At 46.3% G+C, this 20,379-nt stretch overlaps 1 protein-coding gene across 1 annotated transcript in view; it reads right to left on the reverse strand.

Moving 5' to 3' along the window:
- LOC121276210 (collagen alpha-1(XXVIII) chain-like) overlaps positions 1-20,379 on the reverse strand; it is a 328,458-nt gene that overhangs the window by 171,459 nt on the left and 136,620 nt on the right. Inside the window, exons 12-13 of the mRNA XM_041184378.1 lie at positions 17,321-17,389; positions 15,390-15,458 (exon numbers count right to left, since the gene is read on the reverse strand). Of these exons, the coding sequence (XP_041040312.1) occupies positions 15,390-15,458; positions 17,321-17,389 (138 nt within the window). The remainder of the gene's footprint in view (positions 1-15,389; positions 15,459-17,320; positions 17,390-20,379) is intronic.

Below are 20,379 nucleotides of genomic sequence, written 5' to 3' on the forward strand. Positions count from 1 at the left end.
TCAAAGCTTGAAGTTTGTTGAGTCAATCTGTAACTAAAAGGGAAACTGAAACTTTAAGTTTCTAGGGAAGCTGAAATCAAAACTGAAAATTCAGGTTTCTAGGGAAACTGAAACTGGTTGAAACCATCTGGAATTAAAGAAAAAAATTAAAATCTGGAATTAAAAGTCTACTAATGTCCTTGAAACCATTGTTGATTGTTGTAAAAACCCATCTGGTTCACTAATGTCCTTTAGGGAAGGAAATCCGCCATCTTTACCTGGTCTGGCCTGCGTCTGACTCCAGACCTACAGCAATGTGGTTGACTCTAAAATGCCTCTGAACAAGGGCAATTAGGGACAGGCAATAAATGCTGGCCTAGCCAGCGATGCCCACATCCCATGAATGAATTTAAAAAAAGATAAAAGACATAGAGCCATCCGAGCTCAGATTACCCAGCAGTGCAGTGCAGGCAGGCTGAAGAAAATGAAGGCTGGATCTAGGAGCTGACAATCGACAGATTGCTGCAACTGTTGCTGTATTTAAAATAATTGACTGAGCAGATTCAGCCTTACAGTGCACAGGGTTTCCTCTGAGGGTTCCGATAAAGGTAAAATTGATGGATCAATACCATCAAGATTCTCATTAGCAGATCTGAGGCGATTCTGGAGAAATATGCCATTTTGTTGAAGATTGTAATCATGGAACTTGGGTTGACTGGGAATTGCTATCGGATGAGAACCAATGGCTAAACCTTTGATCTTCAGGTAGAATTCCGGCTCCTTTTCTTCAGAGTCTTGAAGGATTTTGTGGCTGAATTGGTGCCAAATATGTTGAGTGAACTGCTGAGATCTATCCTTATTGTATTTGCTATTTAATGTGTATTTTATAATACATATTGGCCATGATTTGTTTGTAAATGTTTGGTTTATGTTGATTTTGGTTTGATTGTTGAAGTAAAAGTTATAAGAAATGAAATCTTGTCCACTGATTTTCTTGTTGAGGTCATTTGGTAAATTTGGTTCTTTTGGTTTGTTGATCTTCATGGGGAACTGGGTTAGTGATAATGATCAATATCATTAGCCATAATGAACCCAAACAAAACAATTCACACAAAGCAATTTAAATATAGGTAGATGTTCTCTATGACAATGGTTTCCAAACTTTTCTACGGGGTGGGGGATCTCCTGCAAATGAAGACACATCTCGGCTCCTATTCTAAGTTTTGAAAATAAGCCAAGATTTTCTCTCTCAGGACTGCCACCAGGAGTACGGGGCAGGATTTTCATTCTGATTCTGACAAACTTTCCACTGACCGCTTCACTTGAATAGTTTTAGCAGCATCCAGCAATAAAGCTCCCTGAGCTTGGCAGCTCAGAATTATGGAGGCGAAGGTGGAGGTGGAAATTGGCTGTCACTTTAGGAACTGATTGACTGCAGCAGTTTGAAGGGATAGGCTGTCTTTCTTAATGGGATCAAGTTGTTGGCTCCACCAGTTAGTTAATCAACAAATACAGAGTAGTGCAGGAAATAGAATTCTCGAGACACCATGCTCGCAGCACGTGGTATACTTCATACCAGATGGAGAGAAGGCCCATGACCTTGTGACTCCCTGGGATGCTCTTATAGATCTGTGAGGGAACCAGCAACCCTATTTTGAAAATGTGTGCTCTTTGTTGAGAAAACCTCCATTTATTTATTTTGAATTCATAATGAAACCAATATAATCTTTGCATGTTTCTTTGAATACATAATTCAATTTATACTGTTGTATAATAGGTAATTCTCTTTCATTCCAATTCCACAAATTTAGGGCTGGTTTATTGTTATACAGGAAATAAAAATACTGATTCCCTTGTAATAGCCTTGAGAAAGCTTAAATCTTCTAAAGCTTTCTATTTATTCACAGCTTTCATTCATGCTTTGTGTCTGTATTACCACAAGGAGGGAATTCAGTCAGCTCCAGTGTTCCTTCCCTTGCGATTACTTGGATTTCCTGTACAGTTCTAAACATCAGAATATTTCTATATTTTGGAATAGGTTCAATTTAAATCCTACTTTCTTCAGAATGGTTTCAGAACAAATTGAATTAGCAACAGTTCTAATGCTTCAATTGAACTTCTTCAGTCATTATGCCACTGAAAATATTGTCCCACAGCTTCCAAGATCCAGGGCATTGTGCCCAGGGGCGGGGGGCTACCCCAAAGGTGCACTGGGGGGTTTCCCTGGGAAATCCCCATGTAAGGATTACACGGTAATTATCCGACAACTTCAAACTCTCGTTGAGCAATTACCCTACGCTGGGAACCATCTGATTCTCTGATTTAAATCAGAAACTTTAGATAGTTACATCTTACAGCAATAGTTACCCAAGAAAAATTTGAAGAATGAAAACCACTTCTAACTCCTGGGTAACTATAGTACTGACCCATTCTGGCTTACTTTGGGAATACCACCGATCCTCTATGGGACGTCCCAACTACCCCCCAACATTCCAAATATCCCCACCCCCGCTGGACTAAGCCCCCGACCACCCCATCATGGGACAACCCCCCACACCCAAACTTCCCTCCCCATCCCCAACAACCCCCACTCCTTCTGACTACCTTGTGAACACGCATGTGACTACCTCCAAACCCCAAAACTCCCACGGGACACCCCAACTACCCTTCCAACCCCCCGGCTACACCCTTGCTCCTGACTACCTTCCCCAGCGCTCCACTGCCCTCTCCATCCCCATCCCCGACTACCCCCACAACCAGTAAATACCTTCCCCACCCCCCCACTGAGAAGCCGTTCACCCACAATGACCAACCGACCCCCTCCCCATCAACTACCTCCCCCACCGACCCCCTGCTGACCACCTCAACATCCCTGACCTGCCCAACCCACCCAATCCTACCCAGTTACCTTATACACTTACCTTCTCCCCGGCTTCTCAAAGAGGCTGGACCTTTAAGCCAACCTGCTTTATAGCAGCTAGTGCCGTAAAAAAGGAGGCATGTCCTCCTTACCTTCAACTCTGCTGCCTTTAATACAAGGCCTGGGGAAGCTGCTGCACTGCACTATTCTCACCCTGCCTGAGTCAGAAGGTCAGGCGAGAAAGGTGCGGCTGCACTTCAGTTTGAGTTACTAGGACTAGTTACTATGATTGCCACTCCACAGAAGTGACGGCCCATTATTTTGATCCGTACAAAATTTCTCATCATCTGGAGATTACCACACAAGAGTGGATAATTGAACCAAAATCTCCCCAATAGTAATTACTGTCATGTCAACTAATTCCTTCAGAAAGGATATGGAAAAATAATTGGGTTCTGAGAAAAGCTGAACAATCCGGGATAATTATTGATATAAATAATCAAATACCGTTTAGAATACAATGCATAGATTTTCAACTTGCTGCATGATCATAAAACTGGGATAATTGGCATTGCCAATTGACTGAAATCATTCCTCGGAATGGGTAAGATGTAAAGTCGGGTTTCCCAGGGGTCAGTATTAGGACAATTACTTTTCTTGATCTATATTAATGACCTAGGATCGGGTGTGCAGAGCACAATTTCAAAATTTGTAGATCACACAAAATTTGGAAATATTATGAATTGTGAGGAGGATCATGATAGACATCAAGAGAACATAGAGAATCTGATGGAATGGGGGGGGTGGTTGTGGGTGGCACATGACAGATGAAATTTAATGCAGATATGTGTGAACAAGGAAAAGCAATAGAAAATAGAGGATACAATTCTAAAGGGGGCTGTGAGGCAGAGGGCCCTGGGGCTATATGTGCATAATTGAACAAAGTGGTTAATAAGGCAAACGGGATCCTGGACTTTAGAAATGGAAGCATAGAGTACAAAAGCAACGAATTAAGGTTAGTTACGGCAAATGTTTATAAAACACAGGTTTGGCCTCAACTGGAATATTATATACAAATCAGGGCACTGCACTTTAGGAAGGAGATGAATGTGTTGGAGAAGGTGAAGAAAAGATTTACAAGAACAGTTTCAGGATGGGAGACTTCAGTTACGCAACTAGATTGGGGAAGCTGGAGACGTTCTCTTTAGAGAAGGTTGAGAGCAGATTTGGCGGGGGGAACAGGGGAGATGATGTTCAAAATCATGAGGGGCCTGGACAATGTAGATAGGGAGAAACTGTTCCTATTGGTGGAAGGGTCAAGCAACAGAGGACACCAATTTAAAGTGATTGGCAAACAAATCAAAGGCGACATGAGGAAAAACTTTTACCACACAGTGAGTGGTTAGGATCAAGCATCCACTGCCTGAGATTGGTATGGAGGCAGATTCTATCGTGACTTCCAAAAAAAGTTGGATAATTATCTGAACAGAAACAATTTGCACAGCTGCGGTGAAAAGTCAGGGAATGGATTAGCTGAGTAGCTCTTACAGAGAACTGACACAGACATGGCAGGTCAAATGACCTGCTTTGTGACCATTCTATCCTCCTGGGTGTGGGGCCAATCAGGAAGAGGCCTGTGAGATCAGGTTGTCAGGTTGGGAGATTATGGTGGCCGGTGGGGGCGGGGGGGGGGTAGTGCCCAGAGAGAAGAGCTGCAAGGGGGAAGGGGGAGAGTCAATGGTGGAATAGGCAGGGGGTCACAGCAATTGCAGAGGCTTGGAATTAAGGGACCAGTGTCAAAGTGCAACAGTGACCCATGTTCTTCAGGAGCACTCAAGCCTATCCTAGTTTCAAGTAAATATATTGTAAAACTCCCCTTCTTGGTTGCATCCAAACAGGCAACTACGGTTAAGTGAAAAATGTGACCAGTTTTTCTAGAATGCAGCCTGCACCAACACTGGCTAGCTCAGGGCAAACCAATCTTGTTGGGTTCTCAAATAGACATTTGGTCCCTTGTTTAAATATGCAAATGGCTTGATACCTATTTTGGGTGCAGGCAATGCATCCCGATCTTTTGGCCTGTGATATGGTGGGCAGTGCAATTCCTGCTCACAGTACAAAGTACATCCTGTCCACCAGGTTGGAGGGTTTGAAGTGCAATTTCTAGGCTAATGTTCTCACACACTATGCAGTTTCTAAAAAGGACATGCTAGCATCTGAACTCCAATTGCCAAGTGAGGTGGAAACTCTAAACCATTTATACAGATGTGAAAAATGTTACAGCACTTCTGAGAATCTGTTGATAGGCAGCATAAATGTTCCTAAACATTGCAAGTGAAAACAGGAAAGTGTGGGAGGCATTACATTTTTGAACACTTTGATGAGTCAATATTGCCTGATAAAGGAAAAACATTTTGCAAGCAAAAGTGTCTCTTTTCACAGTACCTCATCTTTCCATTCTTCCTGTTCCAGTAAACACTTGTAAAATGCTTCAATTTTAATTTCGTTAAAATGGATAATGAATTAAAAGTGCTTGACGTTAGATATATTTTTAGACTTAGATTTCTTAACTTTCTGGTTTGTTATTTAACTGTAAAAATATTGGGTAGAAATGAATTCTCACCCATTTTCAGGTGGCAGTGTAACCAGAAAGCGTGCTTGAATCAGGAAGTCCAAGGCTAGCCTGAACTTGGATATCGTGGGCAGAATTTTCCTGTTGACAGGCCCTGCATGCACACGTGTAAAATGACGCACGGTGACATTGGGCGAGCGTCCCAATGTCACCGCGCGCCATCGCAATATTTCGTTGGGCAGGCGTGCAATGCTCTCTGATGCGTGCCCACCATGAATTAACGGGCCACTTAAGGCCCTTGACGCACCAATTGACTGTGATTTTTCGGCACCCATGCAATCTTCAGGTCAGCGCATGGGCGCAACGGGTAGACAGGTAGGACACATTTGTATAAACCTCAAACACGAGCAGGATAAGAGGCTTCAATGCTGTCGCGAGTGTGCTCTGTCAAATATTAATATTTCAAAGTTTCTGATACTTGCCTGTGTGATCTGTAATCCTTCAAAACGCACACCAGCTGCTTGGTCTGAACTCACAACCTTCAGGTCAGCACTCTGCAGTGAGGAATCTTTTTTGGGCCTGCATGTTTCAGGAAGCCTTCCCTTAGCCTGGGAATGGGAGCTGAACTCTCCACTAGAGGCATCTCCTCTGAGGAGGAAGGGAGGGCTTGGAGGGGAAGGAGGCCAGGAGTGCACATGCAGCCTCCAGGGGAGCCACCTTTGGGAATCAGGCACAGGCACAAGGGGTGCAGGGCCAAGAGGTAGTCCAAGGCGGAAGGGGCTGCAGAGGATGCCACTATCCTGCTGCCAGGGTAAATAGGTGGTGAAGCAGCTACCTCAATATGTCTGAGGTGCAGTGCTGAAGGAGGCTTCAACTCTCAAGGGAGACAGTCAACTATATCTGTCAGATGATTGGGCCTGAGATCTCTCAGGTAACTGTGTGGGTGGACACCCCATGCCAGTGGCTCAAAAGGTTACAGCTGCCCTCAACTTCTATGCCTCTGGCTCCTCCCAGGGCTCAGTGGGTGATCTTTGCAGAGTCTCCCAATCAGCTGTCCACACTTGTGTCAAGCAAGTTACAGATGCTCTGTTCAGGCGTGCACTGAACTTCAACCTCTACCGGAAGTTGAGCCCGGTGCCTTCGTCAACAGGAAGGGCATCCACTTCATGAACTTGCAGATAGTGTGTCACCACAGGATGCAGAATCTGCAAGTTTGTGCAAGGTACTCAGGCAGCTCCCACGACACCTACATCCTCAGACACACCCAGGTGCCGGGTGTGCTCCAGCCCAGCTTGATGGATGGCTGCTGGGTGACAAGGGCTTTCCCCTCAGAAGGTGGCTCCTGACACCTCTCCGCCACCCAAGAACAGAAGCTGAGCAGCACTACAATAGGAACCATGGCTCCACAAGGGCTGTGGTGGAGAGAGCCATTGGTCTTCTCAAGATGCGCTTCCAATGCCTGGACCGCTCAGGGGGCGCACCCCCCAGATCGTGTATCACTGATAGTGGTTGCATGCTTCGCTTTCCACAATCTGGGTCTGGAAAGGGGGGACACAGTAGACAATGAGGACGTAGATGTGTCGGCTGCGGCTGCACGTGATGAGTCCAGCAGTGTTTCCAAGGAGGAGCATGCACAGGGAAATGCTGAGGGGTTAGACACTGACCCGGACATACTCCAGGGAGGCAGGGGCACCCGGGAGGCTTTAATCCAACGAACCTTCAGCTAGCCCACCACAGATGGACCACCAGGAAAAGCCTGGTCTGTGTGCTCCTTATTCGAGATCTAGGTGCAAGATCTGCCGATTTAAGGACATTAACTAAAGTCCTTGTTAATAAAGCTGAATGGCCCACAAAGCACAAATTATATTATTGGAAACCATCCACCTGCAGAACAAAGGAGGCAACCTCAGCCATATTGACATATCTGAATTTATTTTTGCAACCAAAGTAACTTAATGAAACAAAATGTAAAAGGTGTTAAAAATCACACCAACTCATAAAGATCTCATTGCGGGCCAACACAAAAGCACCAGTGATAAACCCATGGTGTGCCTAAGGTGCCTTATGTTTACATTTTTGGGTGCTACGTCTTGGTACTGCCTCCTCGCTCAGAGTGGCATCTGAACCAGCTGCTGACTCTGCTGTCCTGTTGGCCTCGATGACCTTGGCGGTCGTCCTCTGGCCCGTGGAGCTTGTGCTGGCCCCGCCTGGGAGGGAGCTGCCAGCTCCACAGCTGGCATCTCCCCAGTTGTCGCAGCCTCACTGGATGGAACGGTCCCTAGCAGAGGGGCGGAAGAGCTGCCACCCTCATCCGGAGTGCCCTGAGAGGAGCCCACGGAGACGACAGGCAGCTGCTGCGCTGACATGAAGTCACTCTGGACCTCCCTGATCACCGTGGATGGATGGGCATCGAGCTGGGAAACTTGGTGCCAAGACCATTTCCCACACTGGCACTGACCAGCTGAGGTCAATGCCGATCTGAGGGCTTGCAGGTCCGAGCGCATCCCCAGGAAGCTATGACAGGTCTCCTGGGGGAGCCTCTCCATGAGCGTCGCCAGTCTTTCCATGGAGGACACATGGTGCTCAGACATGAGGCTCAATGCTTCAGCGATCGTCCACATAGACTCCTCCACCGCAGAGACCAAGCCAAGCATAGCCTCATGCATCTCCTCTTGATGCTCCCGCACACCCGGCCGCATTTCCTGCGCTTACTGCGTTGAGGACGACTCCTGAGACACATCAGGCAGCGACTGAGCATGTGCCTGGCCCCCTGCAGCCCTCCGACTGCTGGCGCCATGGATACTCTGTCTCTGCCAGCTCCTCCAGTGACTGAGGTGCCCTCGCTGCTGTGCCCTGGGGCACTAGTTGATGTTCTAATTCCCACCTAGGTGCTAATATCTGTGCTGGTGCCTGCCTACTCTCATTACTCTCAACTCTTAGAAATCCATCACGTATCCACAGGGATCTTACTCACTGCCAGTTCAAAAGACATGACCATTCACTTTCTCACACACACTTTCACTGTCCTCATCCCATCCATGGGACCACTAACCACCCACACATGCCAGGCACACTTATCATCTGACCTGGCAGGTGTCCTGCTTACACTCTCTCCATTTCTATTCAGGCAGAACAAGCGGGCACACAACAACAGGGAATGGTGGAGGAATGCCTGAAATCAAGGTCCTCATGAACTTTGAAAACAAAGTCATCCAGCTGGCTGGCCAAGATCTGGACCATTCCTGTGCTGACAGTGAGGTCAGTGCTGCTCTACCAAGTGAGGATCCAGCAGTGCAACATCCATCAGACAACCATGCTGTGAGTGATGTGTCCCCTTTCACAGGCCACTCCCATGTACTAATTATCTCTCATTGCTTCCGCAGATACATCTGGGTAACAGCCAAGAGAGTCCATGACCCAGGGCCTCCAATGAAGCTGCAGAGAAATCTCTGAAGAGGAATCTCAAAGCATCCTGCTTAAAATCCCGACACAGCGCTCACCCATACTGTCCACTAACGCAGAGACACACACCTTGGTGGGACCTAGCTTTAGAATAGCCTTGGGATCACAATCTGGTGAGCACTTTGCACTGTCTGATCCACAACAGGCGGCGGCAGGGACTTCCCAGGTGTCTGGCACTCAGAGGACTGCTGGAGGCCAGGACATTGCTGAGCTGGAATCAGATGACGAGTCTCTGGACATGGTCATGTCATAGTTGTTGGAGCGGCAAAGGAAAGCTCGAGAACATCAGGAAGGGATGTCCGCTGCACACCTCAGATTGCAAGGCACAATGGAGGAGTCCGTCTGCCTTCATTCTGAGGTGATAGTGCTGGCATGCCAATGCACCGAGAACAACACTGGTAGGATGGCGGCCACCATGGAGATCTTGGTCCAGGATGTCGGTCCTGCACTACTCCATCTTTGACGCCACAGTTGGCCTCCAATAGTGTGCACACAAGAGGAGTGCCAGGCAGATCGATCTTACTCCAGCTACCCCTTCCGCTCGGAGACAGCCAGGAACCCTCGGACACCCATAATGGGGAGGACCAGCAGGTGCACACTCCAGGCCCATCTATCCAGGTGACTCCAGGAGTGACCGGCCCATCCGTATCCCCTCTTCTTTTGACCTCAGCAGCGGCAGCTCCACAGGCTGAGAAGGGTGCCACTGCCACACAGCAGGACCCCGAAAGCAGGCTGGAGCCCTCCAATTCTCGGTGCTCCAGAGGACGCCTGCAAGGTCATCACAGACAGGGCATTGCAGGGTCAGCAGGCTGCCTCCACCTCCTCTGTGGATGGCTGATGAGCCCCAAGACATAGTGGCAGGGTTAGGAAAGTTAAGTAGAATTAATTGCGCAGCCTGGGCATGGGTGTTAATCACTTTTACATACAATTCACTATTGTCAATAAACTCCTAAGAATGTCTCTCTGCCTATAACTCTTGTTCTGATGAGCTGTGTTCTTGTCACTCAGATGTGAAACCTTTCTGCGCAAGATAAAGTCCAGGGCCTGTTCGCTCTGTGAAGCCTTCAGACCACAGTGATTGTCCAGCCTCACACTCCCTGGAAACATTACTGATGCCTGCACCTCGATGGTCCTTGTCACTGCTGCCAGAATGTTGCGGCCAGGCATCACCAAGTACCATCATACTCTGTGTGCTCTCAGCACCTTTAAGGTGGGGCTGGCCCCCATCTCTTCAGTATCTGTGACCAGTGATGCTGTGCTCCTGAAGGGCTCAGGTGCTGATGGTGGACAAAGGGTCAGATGCTTCTAACGTTTCATGGCTGCGTCTCTATGATATGACCCTGATCACAGAGCACAAGCGAGCTGCCCTTGGCCAGCCAGGAGTCAAACATTCTCAGAGGCTATGTGAAGATTCTGAAGTGTCCTCATTGCATGTCATCATCATCCTTCTGCAATCAAGCAACTATTAGGGCCTCCACTGCATCTCCATGACAGGAGCATTATCACAGAGGGTATTCACACCACCACAAACTAGGCTGGAGTCAAACATTCACAGATGCAATGTGTGGATCTATGGGGTCACTTCACTGCATGTCGTCATTATCCTCCACAAATCTAGCAGCTCCGAGGGTCTCCCAAGTGTACCTGCCTCATCTAACTAGTGCAAGAGCCTCATCACCGTCGTCGTCACCTCCAAGGGCTTCCTCATCCTCATCATCATTGGTGCCCCCCTTGGAGGAGATGTGCAGCTCCTCCATCTCCTCCTCAGCCAGTTTGCCTCCCCGTTGCAGCGCCAGGTTGTAAAGGGCGCAACAGACGACGCCAATGTGTGACACCCTCTGCGGACTGTTTTGCAGGGCTCCATCAGACCGGTCCAGGCATCGGAACCGCAGCTTCAGTCTCCCGATGGTGTGCTCCACCAAGTTGTGAGTTGCTGCATAACCTTCATTATAGCATCACTCTGCTGCAGCCTGAGGCCACCGCACAAGTGTCATCAGCCATGTCCTTTGTGGGTAGCCCTTGTCCCTGAGGAGACATCCCTGCAGCCTCTGTGGATCCTGGAATACTTCAGGGATCTGAGACCGACTGAGGATGTAGGTGTCGTGCACACTCCCCGGAAACCATGCACACACCTGCAGGATGCGTTTCTGGTGGTCACATACCAGCTGCATATTCAGCAAGTGGAAGCCCTTGCGGTTGATGTTGTGACGGAGATCTAAGCACCACATGAGTCCAGTAAATCGTACCCTGCACCTGTGGGAAACCTAAGATTTGGGCGAATCCAATCTCTCTTGCAACCTGGCTGTTCCGGTCCTGGGCGAAATGCACAAAGTTGTGTACCCTCACAAAGATGGCATCAGTGACCTCATGGATGCATTTGTGGGTGGAGACTTGTGAGATCCCACAGAGGTCACCTGTGGAGCCCTGAAAGGAGCCACTGGCATAGAAATTGAGTGCCACAGTCACTTTCACAACCACTGCTAGTGGATGCCCTCCATGCCCCCATACCAAATCCTGCAGTAGCTGCCAGAAGTGACCGACCAGTTCCCTTGGCATGTGCAGTCTTTGGCGACCCTGGTTCTTTGTCATCTGCAGGAATGATAGGCATTGTCTATAGACCCTGGGTGTCGCAAGCTACCAACCAGTGACGGCTCACTGTGCCTCTTTGACAGCGCATGTAGGAGCCCCAGCAGCTCCTTCTTCCTGAGGTTGCTGCTCCTGCCTCTGCGCGGCCAGGAGTCTCTGTCACTCTGTGTAGGCCATCAGGCATACAGCTAGTTCACCAGGCTCCATGACCCTGATGTACTCCTCCTACTGGATGAAGGAGAGACACGTGGTTAGTATGGGTGTACTAAGCACCTGTCCTGGCTAAGTCTGAAGGCCCCTTAACACTTCCCGGAGGGTTCTGGCTACCACTTGCATAGCCAGAGTTTAGTGCGCTGTATGGCTGCCTGAAACCCTATCCACCTCTGCCCCACTCCACCTGGCTGATTGGCAGCAGCTTTGCCCATTGGGCTGCAGGCTGTGCTCTCAGCTCAGGCATAGGCATTCTCCTAACTCACACTGCAAGGCTGCTCCGTTACCTTGAACCATGGGGGAGATTGGTCCAACCGGGATGCTGACATTGCAAGGGGCTGTGAGCACCTCCACCAGTGACTGCTCCATGGCCAGCTTTAGTAAGGAGATTGTACAACATGTGCAGCTGTTCAACTGTTCTGCAGCCATTAAAATGCTCATGACTTTTCAGTCTGTGCCAGGGTGGGTGAAAAACTGGAGCACTTGGTGGCACTTTGATGCCTCTGCATTGCTTGAGTGGGCAAATAAACTAGAAGCCCGACTCCAATTATATCTATGTGGCTGTGCCTGAACTGCTTGAGTTGCAGAAGAATGGTCACTTTATACAGGTTTCCCTGTCCGCTTCCCTCGCCAACACTACCCCCCACCCCGAATGCTTGTGTGTGTTATATTCAACAGCAGGGCTGCCCTTGCTCTACCCCCACAAGTCACCTCAAGGGCAGGGCTGCCCTTGATCCCACCCCCCCAACACTCCTCAAGCTTGAAGTCCAACAGACGACTCTAGTGAGCGCTGCATAACGTTACTGTGCATTCACCTCTGAGTTCGCCTCAAAGTGCAGCCCACCAAGTGCACACCTTTTATGTGCTGTTGTGAAACACGTTGGTGTGCTTTCCCACTGACCTGGACGGACGATCCAGTTGTGGAGGGGGGGGCGAGCGGGGTGATTCGGGCTGGCTGGCCTATGATGATGTGTATTACAATGAGGTTCCTGACGTCCAATGGCAGAAACATGGACCGCCATCGGTGGGCTGAGCAGATAATCGTAAACTGGTTTCATACTGCCATGAAACGAATCGCTCCATATTGTCCGTTAACGCCACCAAACATGGAAAATCCTGGCTATTGTCTTCAATCCTCATCACAAGCCATAATTTCTAGCCACTGATTGCGTCCCTTTCCCTAGCAATTAAATGAGTTTGAACCAGACTGCAACTTTCATGTTATATCTGACCCCAAGATGAACTCTCATCCATATATTCATGTCCAGCGCCATCCCGCTTCAGCAAATCTGCTACTGAAACCCTCATTCATGCTTTCATTATCATTAAACTTGGCTATTCCAATGCATCCTTGGCTGACTTCCCACGTTCTACCCTCTGTAAACTTGAGATCACCCAAAACTCTACTGTCCGTGAAGTTTTCTACAAAATCTTATTGGGAAAATTGAATTCAGAAAACACTGGATGACTGTACCAGCAAGTCACTAAATAGATCACTATTTCCAGCCTTTTCAGTTTTTATTTTATGTTAAATACATCAATGTACTGTCAGCAGGTAGGTAATACTGGCATTGATTGCCAATTCCTTCATCCATAGGACTGCAAATTGGTGTGGAATAAAACTCAATGACCTCACCAGGGCAGGCAGGCAAGGCTTGCACTCACTCACTTACCCACCCACCTCACTCTCACTTACTCACCTTCACTCATGGAATCGGCTATAACAGGCTTGTCCAACCCATAGCCCTCGGGCCACAATCCATGCAGCCCCCAGAACAATTGTTGAAAAACGGTAAGACAGCTCAATGCATTTGAAGATTTCTTCAGGAGCCTGCTCCTCCAATCGCAGGCTTCTTTTCTCCCACGTTTACTGCTGATAGGCTCACTATTGAGCCTGTCAGCATCAAGCATGGGGGAGAAGCAGGCTGTGATTGGAGGAGCAGCATACATCAGCAACTGTGAGTATTTGAAGATAGAGAGAGAGAGAGAGAGACCTTGGAGCACACATTCACCATGCTTTCCTGTGGATGCTGGTGCCCTGGTCTGGCTACGGCCACATTCCATTCCCTCCCACCCACCTGCCCCACGGCTACGACCATTTTCACAATTTCACTCTGGCTGCTAGTGCTCTGGCCCGGCTGCTCTCCCTGATACACCCCATGTCCCACCAGTTCCCCCTGCGTACCCTTGCTCTCAGCCCTCCCCTCGGTGGGCATCCACATTCGGGTTCCGCTAGGCCTCAGTCCTCGCTGCAGCTCTCATCGCACCTACCCCTATCCAAAGCTGCTTCCATGAGCGATGGTGAGTGAATGAGTGTTGGTGAGTGAGTGAGTGGGTGTGAGGCAGAGGGAGGGCAGGGGACGAAAGGATGAGGGGTGAATGTGAGAGTAGATAAGTGAGTGAGTGAAAGTGTTTGTGAGTGTGTGTGTGCATGCGAGAAAGGATAAGCATGCACGTGCGAGAGAGGGTGAGCGTGCGAGAGAGAGAGTGAGTGCATGTATGTGTGACAGAGAGAGTGCGAGCATGTACCTGTGCGTGTGAGATAGAGAGAAGGGGTGATAGGGAGGGGACAGTGTGTGTCTGGCTCACTCCCAGTCACAGGGTTCTCATTTACCCTCACCCCCGCACACCAACAGGCGCACTCACAGTGGGTGAGGGTGTATGAGTGAGCACCCTGAGACTGGGAGTGAGCTGGACACACACTCACCCTTTCACACTCAAATGCCATCTTTATTTATTATTCATTTTTTAAATGATCAATTTATTGTTGTGATTTTTTTTGCTCAGCAAGTTATTTCTAATCATACGTCAAGTTTTGTTTTTGAAATTTCTGTTTAATGTTGTACCAAACCTCATCTTTCTGAAATTTGCTCATTGCCCCACCCAAGTGTGAGAAAAATTGAAATGTGGCCCCTGGCAAGAAAGGGTTGGACAAGCCTGCACTAGAAACTCTTCCTTTTCTTACTTGGCCACTCCACACAATGGCACATTCTTCATCTTCTTAAAGCAATAATTGCACAACTAACCCATCACTATGCACTTCTGTAAAGATGTTTTTAACTTGGGATCATGCACTTGCTTGCTCACAACCAGGCATCAAAAAACAGGATGATTAGACAGTGTCATTGAGGATGTGGCACTGAGTGATGCACAGAGCACAGGTGAGCTCAAAAGCGACTGGGAATGGGTAAGGATGTGCCACCTTCACAGTGAAGGCTAAGGAGAAGGTTGAGTATTGTGGGTCCCAGAAACTCATGGGTACTTGCCTGAAAAGAAGGATGTTTGAAGTACATTGTAACTAAATATAGGTCTTATAAGTTAACCTCAGAGAATGTGCAGCAATCGACAGGTGTGACTCAAAATCTACAGTTCTCCTTTGGAGTGACCTCTTGGAAACTTTGTCTTCATTGCAAGAACTAATCAATACATTTAACAGCACATCTCTGTTCCAGCAAATAAAACACTTAAACATTTAACATCTGCAGTTCTCAGTTTTGTACTTCTCATGTCCATCTTTCAATCATCATAAGATTCAAAGTTCATTATTTCACAGTTTATAAATCAATCACAAATGAGAAAAGCTGAACTGTGACATTAAACAGGTTAAATTATAATAGCAAAAAGCACAATAAAAGTTTCAGTATTTTGGAGTTTGTGGAGTGTAATATAAATTATTTTGATGATTACAGTAATTTTTTTTTAAAAATTAAAGTTGCCTACCGGTAACCCAGGCTCTCCAATCCCAGCAGAACCAGGGGCACCAGGACTTCCTTGTGAACCTTTTTCACCCTAAGGACAAAAATACATTTCATTCAGATAGTGTTATTTTTCAAGTGTTGAAATACATTAAAGAAGTTCATAGATAAATTTTCAAGAAATAACTGAGTTATTTGTTTGGAGATTTCCCTAAACTCTTTAAAACACATGTTCTATAATTTACTAAAAAAAGTTTTTTCAAATACTACTTGATCAATGAAAGAATCTTTGTATTCAGGAGATTATCACGATATGTTATCGTCATCTAAACAATGGGTAAATTTTTGGTTGTACTGCATGGCCAGTAATACCTGCTCAGATCACTTACCCACTGTAGAATCCATCCAATTTGTATTGCAAAGAAACATACATAGAATTACACTGAATATCCAGCATAAAAACAGGCCTTTCAATCCAACCAGGCCAAGTTGGCATTTATGCTCCTCTTCCTTTGTATTTCAACCTCCTTGAGATAAGTGCCATCATTGATTTAGTCTTTAGAACTTCTTTCTACTAGCTATTAGTAATTTCTGTTCTTGGACTCAAAAACAGTTCCTAGCTGCTCGCATTTATCTTTCATAGATCCAAAGTGGATTACCTTGTACTTTTCCACATTGAATTCCATCTGCCACTCACTTAATCTACCAAAATTCCAATGCAACTTTCTGCTTCCATGTATATTATTTACTTTGTGACTTAACTTAATGTTAGCAAACTTAGATATCCTGCTCCCTATTCCTTCACCCAAGTCATTTATCAATGTAGTGAAAAGCTGTGACTCTCAAGCGGATACCTGGGGATACCAATAGTCACATCCTGCCAACTTGAGTACATATCCATTACCCCTATTCTTTGTAACCTACCTCCTACCCAATTCCCCATCCAAATCAATAGGCTGCCTCCAATTTCATGCATTGTCATATTTCTTAATATGACATATATAATTTGAATTCTGTGTACAGTTTGGACATTGTACTTTCAAAAGAACATTGATACTCTGGAGATGGCTCAGAGAAGAGTGACTGGGACTAAGATTCTATGTTATGAAGAAAGACCAAAGAGGTGAACACCACCTTTTTAAAATGATAAAAAGTGCATATAATGTAAATCTAAGGGGCTATTTAACTTTTAATTGGAGGTTGCAAGAAAGAAGCTATCATTGAGACCATTTATTCCGACCTCCACAACGTTGCCTGCTCCTCCACCAACTGAAATCATTATCCACATTTTTGTGACCTCTACACTCAATTATATCATTGGAAAACTGGAAAGTAAAACATTCTCCACCCTCCGCAAACTCAAGTTGCTCAAAAATCGATGGGTCCAATGGGGGTCTCACCCACTGGTCACAGAACTGGCGGGAATCTTGTCAACCCCCTAGGGGAGGCCCAACACAACCAAGTGCCATTCAGGCACTTAGGTAGCCATCCCTGCCAGCAGCTCCTCATTGCCAACTGTGCCAGCGAGAGTGGAGGCAGCCTGGCGGCAATACATGCACTAGAGGTCAAGGATCATCTTGTGACTCCGACCAAAGGTGAGTGAAGGTGGGATGGGGGTCATGGGAGAGGAGTTGGGGAGGTGGTCGAAGGAGTTTTTCTTTTACAGTAAATATGCTGTTGTTGTGCTAAGCAAGCATAGCAGGACCTGGTTAAAAGATTGGTGGCTGGAGTCCCAAAATGCCCCACAAAGATAGACCATGGGGTAGGGTGATTCCTCAGTGCAGCAGGATAGCCTTTGATTTTTACTTTCCTTGTATAACACAGTTTGCTGACTGTATACTGCTGTTCTGCATACAAGTTCCCAAAGGGAATGCAAATGCCAACTTTCTATGCAAATTTGAGCAATAACAGATTATACATGTTCATTGCAAGTACAAACAAGATGCTGCTGATTACCTTTGGGCCAGGGTATCCAATCCCAGGGTCTCCTAATGACCCACGTAAACCAGTGAGGCCACGATCACCCTTCAGAAGATAAAAGTGCAATTGATGAATAAGAATGTGTAACAATGACTCTATCTATAGCAAAAAACTGATGACTAGAAATCCCCGCATAATAATCTCAGTGAAAACTCAGTGGATATGCACATTGCCTGTGCAATGAATGATGAATGGATGGGAATTTCCAGCCATCAACTGTAAACAAGCAGTCATACATACATACATACAAACATACTAATTAGGAACAGGAGTAGGCCATTCAGCCCCTCAAGTCTGCTGTGCCATTTGATAAGATCGTGGTTGATCTGATGATGACCTCAACTCCACTTTCTTGTCTACCCCCTATACCCTTTGACTCCCTTGTCAATCAAGAATCTAACTCGGTCTTAAAAATATTCAATGACTCTGCCTCCACTGCTCTGAAAAAGAGAATTCCACAGACCCATGACCCTCAGAAAAAAATTCTTCTCATCTGCCTTAAATGAGAGACCCCTTGGTCTTAAACTAAGTTCCTAGTTCCAGTCTCTCTAGTTCTAGAAACATCCTCTCAGTCAGCTCAAATCACTGGGAAATAACCTCTTTTAAGACACAAGACTTACACTTAAGGTGGCATCCCGAGTGTCAACATAGATGAAATTAAATGAGATGATAATTTAAACAGATGGAAAACAGGAGGAAGGCTGCACATGAGCAATTACGTCATGATTGTTACAAACAGTCAGGCACGGGTTAGAGATACAAAGCCAAAATTGCTCAGGAATTCCACCAGTCGTCTGCCATAACCCTGGTAAGAGACCAGGGGAATTCCCTGCGACACCCAGGTCCTGATGCACTGTGTTCCTTCCATTTCCAAGTGAAAATGACTTGTTTCATATAGGGAAGAACCATCATCCAGGTGGGTGAAAGTGGGACTACCATTGGAACGCAGGCTAGTGAGGTGGCCCAAAAAATGGCACCATTTTTCAAAAAGATCATCCTCCATACATGGGGGCCATGGTCCAAGGGGGCTAACTGGTTAAACCCTCCTAATGGAAGGTGCGAGCTATAATTTCTAGCCACATGAGACCAGGGACAACAGTTATGTGTCAGTGGTGGTGGCTGCAGCTGCATGTCCCATAATCTTATCTCATGACTCTCAAACTCCAACAGCGTAAGTGCTGGAGGGCACTGGCAGGCATGCACCTGGTGTTACCACTGGAATCAAGTCATAAGGAAATTCACCCTCATACGCTGTTATATTTACTTCTGGCAGCACAAAATACAGAGTAAATATAAAACTGGGACACTATATTTATACACCACAGCCTTTTAGATCATATTAGTAGCCAAAGAGAAATATACCCAAAGGCCATTCTTCTTCATTCATTGCTACTTGTGGGATGTTGTTGGTGCAGGGTGACTGCCATGTTTCCTCATATAACAATAGCCATTGCACTGCAACAACAATAACTCCATGTGAAGTGCTCTTAAATAGGTAAATGCCAGTTATTTAATTTCTGCCTAATTAATCCATAAGAGAAGATTAAATCTCCAATTCATCCATCCATATCCATCCACTAAATGACGATTCTCTAGAATCAGCACTGCCGGCCAAATTGTGATCCACATTCGTAAGAAAATTATAAAATAACACAAGTCAGATTATGTAGTATAATTATATCGATCACTGGAAATGAGGTATAATAATGTGATTGTTTTTTGAAAATGCTATGAAATGTTATATTTACATATAAAATTGCTGAGCTCTGACAGATCAACTTTTATTCTGGTCTCAGATCATTTGGTACAAAACATTTTTCCCAAATTCTAAACCCATCTGTTAGTTGCATTTAATTCATTCATTACTCTGACTATAAATAGTTCTGTCAAAGAAAGCTCCATTCTCTAAGCAAATGGTTGCTTGTAAAAACACAACTGAGTTAAAGACAATCAGCAGTATAGAAGCCAATCCATAAAATATGGGTTTAGTTATGCTGGTTGACGTGGAGGTGGCAGGCCTGAGGAAATAGCAGGGAACCACGTCGGGATGGATCCCCAAGGCATTTCCGCTACTGGAGAAGTTTCCCAGGCGAGGGCTGGCATACAGATCAACTGCCTGCAATAAGGTGGCGGGTTGGCAATCTGCATATTAAGGCCCCAATTAGGAGCCATTTAGAGCACTTGCTGGCATTTTGCTGGTGGTGGAGTAGCAGCTGTAAATGGAGACCTCAAGACTAATGGAGGTCACCTCCAAGCAGCAGTCTGGGGATCCTGACAGCCAGAGGCTCCATACCCTTTAGAGGGAGCCACCAGGAGCAAAACCCATCTTCTGTGGCCCTAACAAGCAATATGAAGGGATTTCCCTCCAATCCAAAGAGTCATACTGCTTTATCCCTCTGAAATTTTATTTCAAACTTACTCTCTAAATCAGGGGTGGGGAACCTATGGTCCATGGCCGGATCCAGCCCGCTGCCCAATTTTATCCGGCCTACAGCAAAGTTTCTAAATAGACTGATTTGATAGTAGCACCTTCAAAATAGCATTTATCGTCATCATTATGAATTTGCTTTGGATAAAAGCATCAGCTAAAATTACTATAATAATATTTAACAACATAATATTCAAATTCAGCCATCGTATTAAAACAGTGGGTGAGTTGAACGCTTCTGTATTCTCTCAAAAAATTAAATTAAGTTGATTTTTGTGTGTGTGTGTGGCTCGTGACTGATTTTGTCTCTGTGTGAAAGGCTTGTGATAAGAAAAAGGTTCCCCAACCCTGCTCGAAATCTTTCAGCTGCCTCAGGAGTGCCCATTTCACCCCATGGGGCTGCTGAGGTTTCAGAGCTGCGGGTAGTCTGATTGGGTGGCAAGTTCAGAGGCAGCCAGTTAGGAGGTCACCTTCGGGAGTATCACTGCTGGCAAGTGGGGGCTCAGGACCTCCATTTGGTCCCAACGTCGGCATCCTGAATCCCAAGGCAAAATCCTGCCCTATGAACTTCCAACAGGCACATGTTTACGTTGTACAGAGATAACTT

Source organism: Carcharodon carcharias, chromosome 3, assembly GCF_017639515.1.
Source record: "Carcharodon carcharias isolate sCarCar2 chromosome 3, sCarCar2.pri, whole genome shotgun sequence".
NCBI lineage: Eukaryota > Metazoa > Chordata > Chondrichthyes > Lamniformes > Lamnidae > Carcharodon > Carcharodon carcharias.